General features: G+C 47.0%; 1 protein-coding gene across 2 annotated transcripts; it reads right to left on the reverse strand.

Moving 5' to 3' along the window:
• Window positions 1-3,317: 3,317 nt before the first annotated feature.
• On the reverse strand, window positions 3,318-14,183 carry LOC135812019 (uncharacterized). Of its 2 annotated transcripts, XM_065325320.1 has the most exons (7): window positions 14,007-14,183; window positions 13,800-13,904; window positions 11,994-12,122; window positions 9,717-9,917; window positions 8,062-8,410; window positions 6,785-7,081; window positions 3,318-4,426 (listed from the first exon to the last, which is right to left on the reverse strand). In XM_065325320.1, the coding sequence occupies exons 1-7, from the start codon at window positions 14,052-14,054 to the stop codon at window positions 4,164-4,166; spliced, it is 1,392 nt and encodes a 463-aa protein (XP_065181392.1). In that variant the 5' UTR covers window positions 14,055-14,183; the 3' UTR covers window positions 3,318-4,163. The 2 variants fall into 2 exon arrangements, with proteins under 2 accessions (XP_065181392.1, XP_065181393.1); XM_065325321.1 differs by lacking the exon at window positions 11,994-12,122 and having other exon boundaries at window positions 14,007-14,182.
• Window positions 14,184-14,290: the final 107 nt, after the last annotated feature.

Genomic DNA, 14,290 nt, shown 5'->3' on the forward strand with positions numbered 1-14,290 from the left:
AAGAGTGTAGTGCAGTGAGTGTAGTATGGGCATTTGGAAGTTTGGAACCTTCCCAGGGAAGGATGCAGCCGTGGTAACAGTTGCGTAGGTTGATGATGATTATCAGTCTGAGGGCCCAGGGATGACTTTCTCCAAGCTGTTTGCATGTGCAGGTGAACCCTAGCCAACTGGTCATCATAAGACGGCAGGCAGGCGTAAAATGACAACATCGTCTACAACGCCTTTATGGGAAAGAACACAATGGTGGCAAGCAAAGCAATGTAGAAAAGAAATCCAAAGAATGACCCTTCAGATACTCAAAAATTGGAAGTTTCAATTCTGGCTGTTTTGGGTATCCAACTAGGCCAGCGGACCCTATAGGGTGAAAAAACAAAATTTTTGGTGAAACGGACTACTGGTTCCAAAGTTACGACCGTTTCAAATTCAACAATTCAAATGAAAATGAGTACGCACGGAACGAAAATTTGTACAATTTTGCACTCCATGCAGTCGGTGATTTTCACTGAAACCGCGTACTACTAGCGAGTTTTTGACTTGAATTTTTTTTTTTCATGACATCAATTTTATTGAAACAAAGAAAAATGATGGCACCTATTGCTTTTTACTTGAAATCGTTGCTACCGGATGCTATGGCGTACAAGGAGAAGCGCTGAACATGAACAGCTTCCTGCCTTGAGAACAAAATTAATTATTATTTGAAATTTGAACAATGGGGAACCGAAAAACGAGCTCGAGTGGACGTTCTAGACGACAGAAAAGGAAATATTTTGGTCCAAAGCCAGCTGCTGCTGAAGTCGACGATGTCGTTGAGGTTCCTGAGGTCGCCAGTGATGTTGAAGTGACTGAGAAGAGCGCGTCCACGCGAAAGTTGAGCAGGAAGCCGGCCTATTTAGCTGATGAAAGCTTTGACAGCAGCGACGGCTCAGATGTGAACTCGAACCCAGACAGTTCTGAGGACGACGATACTGAGGCGTCTGAGGGATCTGGAGAAGAGATAGAAGAGGATTGCTTGCGGAGCAACAGAATTGTGTACCTGAAATGTCTTCAGGAGCTTCTGGACGTGGCCACTGTGTGTAGCGAGTGCAAATCTGGAAAAATAAATATTGTTGACTGCTGCGCCGTTGGCCTCGCATCGGTGGTGCACGTGCAGTGCGACAATGTCTTATGCAGTCACAGTTGGAGATTTAACCTATGCCTGAAAGAGAAGCGGTTCTTTGACGTCAACCGGCGATCAGTGTTAGCCATGCGGAGAATTGGCAAGGGACGTGCCGCTCTGAATAAGTTCTGCGGAACCATGGACATGCCCAGCCCTGTGAACACACATGCCTACACCCGTCACCAGGAAGCACTCGTGATCGCTGCAGCCACTGTGGCTCATAAGAGCATGGTCAATGCTGCTGACGAGGTGAAGGTGCTGAATGGTTGCGACACCGTGGCGGTAACTTGCGATGGCACCTGGATGAGGCGCGGCTATAAGTCTCTCTACGGTGTCTTTGCCTGTATATCGTGGAGAACAGGCCGTGTACTGGACATACACGTGAGCAGCAAGTACTGCCAGGAATGTGTCGTGTGGAACGACCGGAAGGAGTCCGGAAGAATTAGTGCAGCTGATTTCACTGCCTGGAAAGGTACCCACACCTGTGGAGTGAATACAGCGCGATCTGCACCAGCCATGGAGAGCGAGGCAGCTGTCATCATATGGAGTCGCTCTGTTGCTGATCGTGGTCTCCAGTATACAACGTACAAGGCATTCAATTCTGTCGTTGAAGCTGACCCGTACAATGGTGTAGCCATTGAAAAGGAGGAGTGCATTGGACATGTACAGAAACGCATCGGCACGGGCTTGCGGGAGCTGAAGAAGACGATGAAGGGTCCGAAATTGTCAGACGGCAAGGCGTTGTCTGGGAAAGGCCGGCTCACCGACAAAGCCATTGACACTCTCCAGATGTACTATGGATGGGCAGTGAGGGAGCACAGCCAAGACATCCAAGGCATGGCCCGGGCTATCTGGAGTGGCCTTATGCACCGGTGTTCGTCGGACGACAATCCCCAGCACCAGTTTTGCCCGACCGGTCCTGACAGTTGGTGCAAGTGGCAGTTGGTGCAGGCTGGAGTCCGGGATGAGTACACCCATCGCCACATTCTCCCCAAGGCCGTGTTTGACGTCGTCAAGCCACTGTATCTCCGCTTGACAGAGCGTAAGCTTCTCGAGAGATGCCTCCTCGGAGCCACGCAGAATGCGAATGAAAGCTTCAACGGCGTCATCTGGGGTATGTGCCAGAAGGAAAGCTTCTGTGGCGCTGATGTTGTCCGGTTCGCTGCCAGCCTTGCAGTTGCCCACTTCAATGATGGTGCACTGGCTGTGGAGAGTGTGCTTCTAGAAGCAGACTGTGTACCTGGCGTGCTGACCCACAAAGCATGCCAAGATGAGGATTTCACCCGCATCAACAAAGCCGATCGCAAAGGTTCAGCAGAAGAGAAGGAGAAGAGAAAGAAGAGAAGAAGGCGAAAGAAGGGCTGGGAGGAGACCACTATTGAAGAGGAAGGAGATACTTATGGACCGGGCAAGTTTTAGTGCAGCTATCTGCCTGCATCGTGATGGTGCTGTATGAAAAGTGCTGAACATACCCTGAATATAGACCTAAATATACCCTGAATTTTCGCCATTTTTAGTGGTTTGTTGACACTCCGCGCAGTTTCCTGGCTCACTTGTACAGAATGGACATGCAAAAGTATACATTTTTGAAATCTGTGTGATGTCAGCTTGTGCGTTTGCCTATGGGCAGGAGATTTCTTCAATCCTGTGTGCATATTCTGCCCATTCCATCCATGAGGAAACTGCGCATGTGCGGTAGTGCAGCATGTGAGAGCTGTACCACTGCCACTGATGTTTAGGACTGTGTGATATTAGGCAAACGCACTGCGTGTACCTGTAATCTAAATATCTATGGCTGAAAGAGATGATTCTGATGAACTACATTCTGATAAAATTGCGCACCGTTTAGCTTTTGTCCGTTGTGCGATAATTATCCTTTTGTTGTCAAATCTTCCAACTTTCTTTTGTATATTTTCATTCAGAGTGCCATTGATCTGTTGTATGTTATTCCATCAAGACATGGTGAAAATTTCTTCAAGAAATATTGAAGGAAACAGAAGTTGTGGTCGTTCGGACATGTACGGTCCAGTATGGCGTGCGCGAAGGGTCATTCCCCCCTTAATCGAGAAAACAACGACAATCGTAATTTGAAACATGAACCCTCAACAGTGGGTCCATTGTTATTAGGCATCCGCCTGTTTTGGTTTTCTCCACTATAAAGTGAAATAAATGGCCTCTTTTTTGGGCAAAATGAACCAAAAAAGCAGAAACTGAGCCAGCTGCTCCAAAGAACTTCAAAAAAAAGGCCCGGGGAAACAAAAGAAAAACTGGGACATGGTGAGCAATCAAACAGCACTCAAATACTCATATAATATCCAGTCAGCCACAATGGATGCCTCCGCAGCGACTACGGCTGCAGATGACGCGACAGGGGCATAGGCAGAAAACATGGATCGGGCACCATGCACACACACTACATGTACACTTGCCCGTATATGGCATAGATGGCATACATGTACTACAGTAAGATCGGGCGCCGAAGAACACCTCGCCGAAGAACACCCAGGCTGGAAAACCGGCAAAATTTAAGAACAGTCCAGGCTAGAATTATCAGATTTAAGAACACTTTTAAAATTTGGAACATTGTACATGTATGGGAGCTGGAGGTGAGTACATGTCATGTACACGTGTAAACAGTAACTGCTATACATGTACAGTCATTCCCATTTACGACACCCACTAGTTTAGAAGTACTACATTGCACTACATGTACATCTGTACATGACAAGCGTCATGACGTCACTCGACTCGCCGCGCGCGCATGTGAATAAGAACGGTCTGGCTAGAATCAAAAATTTAAGAACTTTCCTAGGCTGCGCTCGAGCCCCTGCGTTCTTCGGCGCCCGATCTTACTGTAGTAGATATGAACTCGTAATCAGCATTAAATCCTAGCGTGTTACGGTCCGGGCAGTGGGCATGGCGCGAGCGGATCACGCAATGAGTGTCATGCCAGCGCGGTGTGACGTGAAATGAATCCCGCGCGCACACCGTCGCCAACTAGCCGTCATCACACCCTCCAGCAACGTCGGAAGCTGTCCAACTCGGCGGCAATCTGCTTTTGCTGAGGCTTTGACCTGAACACCTTCTGGCACACGGCCGCCATCGACATCATACGAATGAAGTGCTCCGGAGTCAAGTAGTCCTCATCTCGCGCCAGCCCCAGGGCCAACCACTGGTCACGGAGCGCATTCTCCATCGTCGCCACACGATGCGATGGCCAAGCGTACGTTTCAGCTGTGCTGCGAATGAACCGGGCCACGGCGTACTTGGCTAGTAAGGGTAGAAGGAACAAAGGCACCCAACACAGAGGAGAAAATACCACGGGACATGAGACAATGGCCAACAAAGTTGTTGCATAGTCAACTTCGCTATAAACGACTGCGGATATAACGACAATTCGCTAATAACGACTGCGGATATAACGACAATTCGCTAATAGCGACTGCGGATATAACGGCAATTCGCTAATAACGACTGCAGATATAACGACAATTCGCTAATAAGGACTGCCGATATAACGACAATTCGCTAATAACGACTGCGGATATAACGACAATTCGCTTATAACGACTGCGAATATAACGACAGTTCGCTAATAACGACTGCAGATATAACGACAATTTGCTAATAACGACTGCGGATATAACGACAATTCGCTGATAACGACTGCGGATATAACGACAATTCGCGAATAACGACTGCGGATATAACGACAATTCGCGAATAACGACTGCGGATATAACGACAATTCGCTGATAACGACTGCGGATATAACGACAATTCGCTAATAACGACTACGGATATAACGACAACTCGCGAATAACGACTGCGGATATAACGACAATTCGCGAATAACGACAGAATTTCCATGCCCAGAGCAAAGTCCCATCCCACTGTAATACATATAATGAGACTTCGGGTATAAGGACACTTCGCGAATAAGGACACCTTGTTGATGCCCCGCCGCCGAGTGTCGTTATAAGCCAAGCTGACTATAACTGTTGCCGTACTCGCGCGATTGGAGCCCTCTCTTGAATAGAGCCCTCTCTTGAATAGAGCCCTCTCTTGAATAGTGCCCTCTCTTGAATAGAGCCCTCTCTTGAATAGAGCCCTCTCTTGAATAGAGCCCTCTCTTGAATAGAGCCCTCTCTTGAACAGAGCCCTCTCTTGAATAGAGCCCTCTCTTGAATAGTGCCCTCTCTTGAATAAAGCCCTCTCTTGAATAGTGCCCTCTCTTGAATAGTGCCCTCTCTTGAATAGTGCCCTCTCTTGAATAGTGCCCTCTCTTGAATAGAGCCCTCTCTTGAATAGTGCCCTCTCTTTAATAGAGCCCTCTCTTTAATAGAGCCCTCTCTTGAATAGTGCCCTCTCTTGAATAGAGCCCTCTCTTGAATAGAGCCCTCTCTTGAATAGAGCCCTCTCTTGAATAGAGCCCTCTCTTGAATAGAGCCCTCTCTTGAATAGAGCCCTCTCTTGAATAGAGCCCTCTCTTGAATAGAGCCCTCTCTTGAATAGAGCCCTCTCTTGAATAGAGCCCTCTCTTTAATAGAGCCCTCTCTTGAATAGAGCCCTCTCTTGAACAGAGCCCTCTCTTGAATAGAGCCCTCTCTTGAATAGTGCCCTCTCTTGAATAAAGCCCTCTCTTGAATAGTGCCCTCTCTTGAATAGTGCCCTCTCTTGACTAGTGCCCTCTCTTGAATAGTGCCCTCTCTTGTATAGTGCCCTCTCTCGAATAGTGCCCTAGTCTCCAAGAGCCAGTGAAAAATAAAGCCCTCTCTGGAATAGTGCCCCCCCCCGGTTTTGTAACCAAGCCCATGTGCAAGTTTGGTGTTCTTTCCCTAATTTTCTTGGCCATTGCTTTGCACTGGTGTTTTCAGGAACAAAATCGCAGGTCTTTTTCCTGTTTCTGTGGAGTAGTGAGCGTCTACAGTACACTTTAGGCTCTGTTTTTCTTTATCTTATGCTGGATGATGCAAATGTACCAGCAATGAAAAAATAGTGCCCTCTCTTGAATACTGCCCCATCTGTGATGGACATCGCAAAAAGAGTGCCTCGGGGGCACTAATCATGCGAGTACAGTAACTTTAGGGCATAAAATCATCGCTATACACACATTATTCATGTGCAACAGTAAAAATTAAATTGCAGTAAAACCTGGTGTAAGCGACCTCTGGAAATAGCATCCCTTGGTCCTGGCGGCAGTGGTCTTCTGGGACAGGTGGTCGCCTTGACAGGCTTTGCTGTAGTGTTTTTTTGTCTAGTAGGTTGGAACGGGTTCGCTTCCCACACTGGTGCTCTTCCCACACTGGTTCTCTTCCCACACTGGTTCGCTTCCCACACTGGTGCTCGCGCTATTCCACCCACTTGACTTGACACTTGACTGACTCAAGACGGCCATCCAGAGCACACGAGATGTCCATCGAACCTTCGACTCTGCAAACCTGTAAGAAAAACTCTACTACCTGCTCCATACACAGTGTTTCGGGGGAAGCGCAAGCTCCAGTGTGCCGAGCACAGCCTTTCGGAAAAAAAATCAACGCCAAAATCGCTACAACTTATCAGTAAGGTAGACCATTAGAAGATAATGCAGCAAAAAGATCTTCTGATGAGAAGGCAGGTAGGACTCACATTGTGTTTTGACATATGCGCTGCGATCCGTCTCCCTCAGGGTCCTTAACTCGATTCGGTGCAGCCGCTGCTCAGCCTGATAGATAACCTCCAACAGTGCAAGGAGAAGCTCCTGGCGAAGGCGCTTTATCACTGTCGCCCTGTCTGTCTTCGGCTGCTTGTTCTCGATGGGGAACACGCTGTTTTGGGATGAACCGACCATCTGTGCTGCATGAGCAACTTTCTCCCAGCCGTCCTGCAAGCCATACGGCGGAACTATCTCTCGCATGTGCGTCACGCAGGTGACCGGACAAAGATCTGGAAACAGGGAGAAGCAAAATTGTCGAGAACATGTATAGCCGAAAACAGGTTGGAAAATCGTTTACCACTGGCCATTGATGACACCAAGGAAAAGACCATTTGGATCTGTGCGTGTGTGTGTGTGTGTGTGTGCATGCACTGTGTGTGTGTGTGTGTGTGTGTGTGTGTGTGTGTGTGTGTGTGCATGCATGTGTGTGTGTGTGTTTATGTGTGTGTATGTGTGTGTTTGTTTGTGTGTTTACTGGCAAACATCTCTCTGCATCGCGTTTGCTCCAGAATTGCAGATACTAAACCATTTCTAGCAAAATTTGACTCTCAAATGGTTTTGATCACAAAAAAGCAAACAGCAACTGACCGTCACACATCACAAACCAGTAGAGTCAAGGCAAGTGAGGGTACCCCCCCCCCCCCCCCCCATTCGACCTCTGCCCAATATGACTGTTTTCTGAGGCAGCTCCAAAGCATACATTGAGTCTACCATCCACCTACGTTCTGAATAGAGATCATGCAGTTCCGCATCATTGGGATGGTATCTGTGGAATACAAGTGCACGTTTGCCAGTGGCAACAACTCCCTAGTTTTAGCGTTTTCTTTGTGTATACGGCAGAAAAGAAAACGAGCACCAGTGTTATACATACGGGTAATCATACAGATCATGTTGATGTCTTTCAACTTACACGATATAGATGTGGGGAACTCAATCTGGATGTGTCTCACGCGAACCATGAATTGTTTCCACGCAACGTCTATAAGTGAGCATTGTGTTTGCGCTATACTAGAACACAGCTGCTACATTCGTTGGTTTGAGGGAAAGATGCAACCGGGAAAAGTCTGAAGAACCCATAGGCTTTGGCCACCAGGATGGGAACCAGGAACTCATTTATGGCTAGTGATGTTCTACCACTAAGCTATGGTGCAGTCATCATTCAATCAGTGACCGTTCAATATGTTCTTCACAATTCCTACACAGTACATACCCAGTCGCTTGAGAAGTGGCTGGAAGCCATTCCAAAATGATTTCTCTGTGTGACTCCCGGGCTTGAACGGCCGGTCCTCGTCTAACCCTTTCTCAGGGATGATGCAAATCACACCGTGGCATTGATCTGGCATGGGACTGTTATCGTTGTGACGAATCTTCTCCTTGTAGCACTCGTCGCCAGCATGAAGCTTGTTAGTGAGAATGGCCTCCAAGACGCGCACCTCCGAGTCGCATCCACCTGGCCTCTCCCCACTACCTCGACTGTTGCGTAGAGTGATCTTCCCACCGCAGTCAGTTGTAAACACTGTGTCCCGGACCCTTGCGTCTCCTTCTCCCGCTGAATACACCTGCATGCATGAAATGACCAGACCACAGGGTGGCCAACATTCAGAATATAAAGCATAATGCAGAGACACACACATAAAGCTTCAAGTCCAGAATCTGACGAAGAGGTTTTCCTCCGTGTTTCTGGATAACCGATTTCTTAGGGTACGAATTGCCCATTTTCATGTGCAAATTCAAGGTTAAAGAAGGGCTGGGGCTGACAGTTGAGTGTAACATCCTGCTCAGGTGAATAAATTGAAACAATATGGGTCAAATCTGAAAAGTGGGCTTGACATTATAATCGAGTGTAACTTATAATCTAGGAAATTCTGTAGTATATTTACGGCAAAACAGTTAAGCACAGAGTGCCCTGATTATAGTATGGTGTGATTGCGTAGGCAAGAAACTCGGAGTGCCATCGATATACACTATAACCTGGACGGTTGCTGTGACTGGTGGTATGATGACTGCCCCACACATGTCAGTTTTTTGAACGCTTTGTGTGCGTCACTTTTGATTTTGGATTATGGTATACTATTAGCACTTCTTGTCTTTTTCTTCGAGACAAAAAATGTGGTCACGCTCGAGAAATAGAGTAGGATTAGGCTCCCCATTCCCTTTATGCTGCGCTGTCTTGTTTATGCCTCGTCATCATTGCTTTTCTGGAATGGTCCATATTTTATTGTACGGTTGTGTTACTTCTATCCGTACAAGAGGCCGGTTCCAAAACCATCAGGCTCCCCATAATCACCATTTTCAAAGTGTTTCCGCTAGTATTTTCACTGCCTCCTCATATGGAATACAGGGCAAAATAAGCTGACTGTGCCCAGTGACTTCTGTACAGTAAGTACTGTTGCATGCCGAAGAAGGGGGTACCAAAGAAGGGGGTACCAAAGAAGGGGGTACCGAAGAAGGGGGTACCGAAGAAGGGGGTACCGAAGAAGGGGGTACCAAAGAGGGGGTACCAAAGAAGGGGGTACCAAAGAAGGGGGTACCAAAGAAGGGGGTACCAAAGAAGGGGGTACCAAAGAATGGGGTACCAAAGAAGGGGGTACCAAAGAAGGGGATACCGAAGAAGGGGCTACCAAAGAGGGGGTACCGAAGAACGAACAGGCTAGGATTTCACCAAGCACAGCATACCATTGTGTACACAGTGACTCAACTGTGCATAGACCGTAACATATACTACAGTATATGACAATAGAGACAGCCTCGTTAGGAGGCTGATCACCAGTTCTTCGGCACTCGCCAAAACTGTAGTTACTAGTTGCAGAAGGGATGTGATAGCAGTAGCAAAATACAAATAGCTAGTCTCTACGAGAAGCTGACCTCTTCAGTAGCGTCCTGATCAAACAGCTGCAGTATGTTATTGGTTGTGTGGCTCTTCCCCGTGCCGCTTCGACCCATGAACGCGATGCGCAGGGGACCATAATCCTTCATGGTCATCAGGCCGGGAAATGTGTCCCTGGTGAGCCGCTTGCTGCCCTGTGTCAACGAGTACTGCTTGACACGGTCCATGCAGGCCTGAAGCTGTATAGAGAGAGAAACAAAGTAGAGATAGAGGCAGCAAGACAAGAGAATTAAAAGGACAGAGAGTGAGAGCGAGAGAGAGAGAGAGAGAGAAATAGAGAGAGAGAGAAATAGAGAGAGAGAGAGAGAGAGAGAGAGAGAGAGAGAGAGAGAAAGAGAGAGAGAGAGAGAGAGAGAGAGAGACAGACAGAGACAGAGAGACAGAGAGAGAGACAGAGAGAGAGAGAGAGAGAGAGAGAGAGAGAGAGAGAGACAGAGAGAGAGAGACAGAGAGAGAGAGAGAGAAAGACAGAGAGAGAGAGACAGAGAGAGAGACAGAGACAGAGAGAGAGACAGACAGACAGACAGACAGACAGACAGACGGAAAGGTAAAGAGAGACAGATGGACAGACAGAAATAGAAACACACACACCAAGAGCAAGAATGTTGTTTTGTTACCGTGCTTCACGGAGTGTGAGCCGCAGGTTGAATACTCACATTTCACTTTAAAAAAAAGGGGGTTGCGGCTTATACTGCGATAATCAAATCAATACGTGCGCAACTGTTGGGTTCATGCATTATTCATTTGGCCTGGGTAGCTACTTGCGCGTCCATGTTTGCCATAGCTACCCCGGCCCTATATATTGCGTTGCCTCTCTTCAAATCTCTCTCAAGTCTCTTCAAATAATCGCTCTCCTGAGTCGAGCTCCTCAATAAGCACAATGTAGTCGTTTCGTTCATCTTGGTCTCTTGTCCCGTTTCTAATAAATATCGTTACCAACCTACTTGTTTCCGTTGTCCGTTGCCCTAATTCGCGTTCAACATTGGCGCCCGGCTTTTGCCGAAGCCCGCGACCCTGGGATTCTCGTGGCATTCGTCTCGTCCATGTCAACCTCGTCTCTCCTACGCCAACCTTGTCTCGTCCATGTCAACCTCGTCTCTCCTACGCGAACCTCGTCTCTTCTACTCCAACCTCGTCTCGTCTCTGTCAACCTCGTCTCGCCTATGTCCACCTCGTCTCATCATGCAGGTCAGCTACCTTTCTCTCTTTCTTCGTCAAATTTATTTTCGGTTTATTTATTTCGTGAATTTTTGTAGTGTGTGTGCGCGCATGTGTTCATAAAATAGTACCAAGTTAGAGGTCCGGTCCTGGTGAGCCACGCTCTAATTTTTGATGTTTAGCAGAAGTGTAACTATGCCATTTTTAGCCACGCAGACAGTATCAGTAGGTTCCTCGTCACATCTAGTTTCTTATCTTTAGACTTAGAGAAGTACAGGAACAATAACTGTAATGCATGATACTAATAAACACTTTTTGTGAGATCCGTGCGCACGTGCAATATGTTTGTGTGTGTTTTTTTTCTCCCTCAGCCATTTTTGTCTTTTCTCTCTTTTTTCTTTCTTTCATTTTTTTCTCTCCGCGAGGACGCGGGATTCTTTTTTCATGGAGGGGTTCATGCATTATGCATTTGGCCTGGGTAGCTACTTGCGCGTCCATGTTTGCCATAGCTACCCAGGCCCTATATATTGTGTTGCCTCTCTTCAAATTTCTCTCTCAAGTCTCTTCAAATAATCGCTCTCTTGAGTCGAGCTCTTCAATATGCACCATGTAGTCGTTTCGTTTGTCTTGGTCTCTTGTCCCGTTTCTAATAAATGTCGTTACCAACCTACTTGTTCCCGTTGTCCGTTGCCCCAATTCGCGTTCAACACAATGTTAGACTCGGGTGGAGAGCCACGGATTAATTTGTATTCGTGTCGTGTCGTGCAATGTTATCGCATGAGCTGATTACAAAGTAACTGGTGATATTAGAGAGGTTTAGCATAACGAAATTCGTCTGAGCTTTCGTTAGATTTTGAAGCCCGGTAACGAGTAACGAAACTTACAACGAACTTCCGAACACACACTCGCGGAAAGCATCAATCCAACGAAGTTTGGTCTGTCGACTTTTCGTTCCGCGATCACATGAGAATTTTTTGTTCCTTTTGACATTTTTCTGAGGTCCTTGTTTTCACGACCAGAATGTCTGAGCCGAACTCAAATCCTGCAGTTTCTGCTGCTGCTGTTGCCTCTGGTAATCAGGAGGGACGACAACTTACGTGGGATACGCAGATGGATCTCATGATGCTACGCCTTGTGAGGTCGATGCCGAATTGTTTCTTGCGGAAACCACGCACGAATGAAGAAGCAGCTCTGCTGTTTTTCCAGAGCGATAGGAGATTGCTGGGCTGAAAAAGAAAAAAAAGGCATGTGGATCGGCTTCATCTCCCGCTCAAGAAGCATTCGAGTAGTGAGGCCACCAGTTTACGAAAGGCGGGGAGTGACGAGGATTACCATTTTGTATTTCGCGTGCATTTCCGCGACGTCCATGGTATCCAGTAGCAACACCGAAGTTCGTTGCGAACGTTCTGCTAAACAAAAATTCAGCGAAATTCGGTTGGCTTATTCGTACGGCGGCACAACGAAAATGAACAACGAATTTCGTTGTGCCAAACCTCTCTATTAATGGATATTATAGCATGACTTGTAGCTCTTTCTCCACTTTTCTTCTTATAGATCAAATCAGCTGTGCTAAATAGGGTAGATGTCTGCATTTCGTGGCACACAAATGGTGGATGTGGCTTGTACTCCAGTGTGGCTTATAAGCCGGAAAATACGGTAGCATTCTCTGATAATGGATCAGATGCGAACATTTGGTGCCACAATGGAGGAGTGTTTTCACAGCAGAGAGATCACAGAGCGCATGTGTTCCGACTTAGTAATGTAATAATTCACAGCACACGAAGAACTGTGCAGTGTAGTCGTCAATCAGCTCCAAACCCATGAGACAATGAAGGAAAGGCAATATGGAGAGCGCGTAACACCCGTCGACCACGGTTCATGTACGACCCTGGTTTTTTCAACCTCCGGGATAGTTGGCAGGGAATGTTCGCAGTTCAGGAAGACCCTGGTGAGTCTTGTTGTGGAGAGGAATGCTGATTTGCATTATTCAGTTGTGATGAATCACATGCGCGGCAAGATTTTATTCTGCTTTAAAATGCGATGGGCGGCCACTTGCTTCAGGTGCACTCGAGCATCCTATCTCCGCAGCCGAATGCTCTTCGCAGTTGAATGCAAGCTGCGGGATGGTCGGCAGTAACTCCCTGCCTCTGATAACCATGGTAACAGACATGTACGTTTACATGATTGCCAGTACATGTAGTAGTCACTCATTGTCATAACAACAAGCCGTGGTTACTTTTGAACGTGTTGAGTTCTTTGTCCATTGTTGTTCTCACATTTGTTTGATTGTAATAGAAACTTGGCGTCGAGTACTTCAACCTCAAGGATAACGATAGCGCCAGGGCACTGCTCAAGCCCAGCGCCGCAACCAGCTTCCTTTTTTGGTTGCCTTGAAACGTGTTCACAGTCTTTCTACCTATTTTCTAGAGGCTGAAAAATGAAATTCGATCCATTCCTATCTATGTGGCCTTCTCTTGCCAGAACGTTTTCAAACGAAACCTGATCATTACGGTTTGTGTTTTCACTGCTCGACATTTACAAGCTGAAAAACGAAATCAACAGCTCTACCAAGTGTTCACACAAGTGATAATATTGAAATATTATTATTATGCTACAGCAGCACTTGGCGGAGTTATCCAGCACCATACTCTACCCTTTGTTTGTCACAGAGGCAATAGGCTTAGGTTCTGCGAAAGTGCTCTATAGACAATACCAGATTCAGGCCGAGCGGCGTACACAAAAGCACAAAATGAAAAGCTTGGCAAATTCCTTTGTTTGTCGCCACTATTAGTATTACTACTTGTTCCCTCTTCCCGTGGGGTAGGCATGCGTCTCGAGTAAGAAATTTAAAAAAACCCAATAGAAAGTTATGATTGGATGTCGGGTGTGATCACACTTCTTACTCGCTTGGTGTGCTCAATGTCTTCCTGCTCATCTTCGGTCCTTAGCACCTCTCTGACTGCCGCCCTGAACGTGTCGGAGTGCAATTCCTCTTTGATCTGCTTCTCCTGAAAAACAAATATCCGAACCAGAGCGAACGCACCAAAACCTCTCCCTTACACAAAAACACAACCAAAGTCCGAGTCGCACGCGGAAATGCCGTCAAGTACCTTGAACAGACTCTCTCCATAGATCCAGCGGATAAACCATGCATACATCTTACAAAGCTCCTGACTCCTATTGTTATCTAGGACACGGCTGGTTATGGGGGTGGAAAGAACGACTCCAGAGTAGAAAGGAGGCGGACAACATCAGAAGCCCTTCTCCACACCGACCGGTTTGGCTGTACTATGGAAAGAGACACCCATCAAACACTAGACTAGGGACTTTCCCTAGATTTAGGCTAAAGTTCGCCGTGGCGCTGGGTCCAATACCTCTTGGCAGAGTCTGCCAG

This window comes from Sycon ciliatum, chromosome 3, assembly GCF_964019385.1.
Source record: "Sycon ciliatum chromosome 3, ocSycCili1.1, whole genome shotgun sequence".
NCBI classification, from domain to species: Eukaryota; Metazoa; Porifera; class Calcarea; order Leucosolenida; family Sycettidae; genus Sycon; species Sycon ciliatum.

Excerpts from the sequence above, each read along its gene's own strand:
- LOC135812019 (XM_065325320.1), bottom strand. The coding sequence starts at position 14,054 with ATGTATGCATGGTTTATCCGCTGGATCTATGGAGAGAGTCTGTTCAAG. Across the intron at positions 9,918-11,993 it reads GATCCATCTGCGTATCCCAC|CTTCAGGCCTGCATGGACCG; the intron begins GTAAGTTGTCGT and ends CTCTCTATACAG. Across the intron at positions 4,427-6,784 it reads CGCATATGTCAAAACACAAT|CCAAGTACGCCGTGGCCCGG; the intron begins GTGAGTCCTACC and ends TACCCTTACTAG.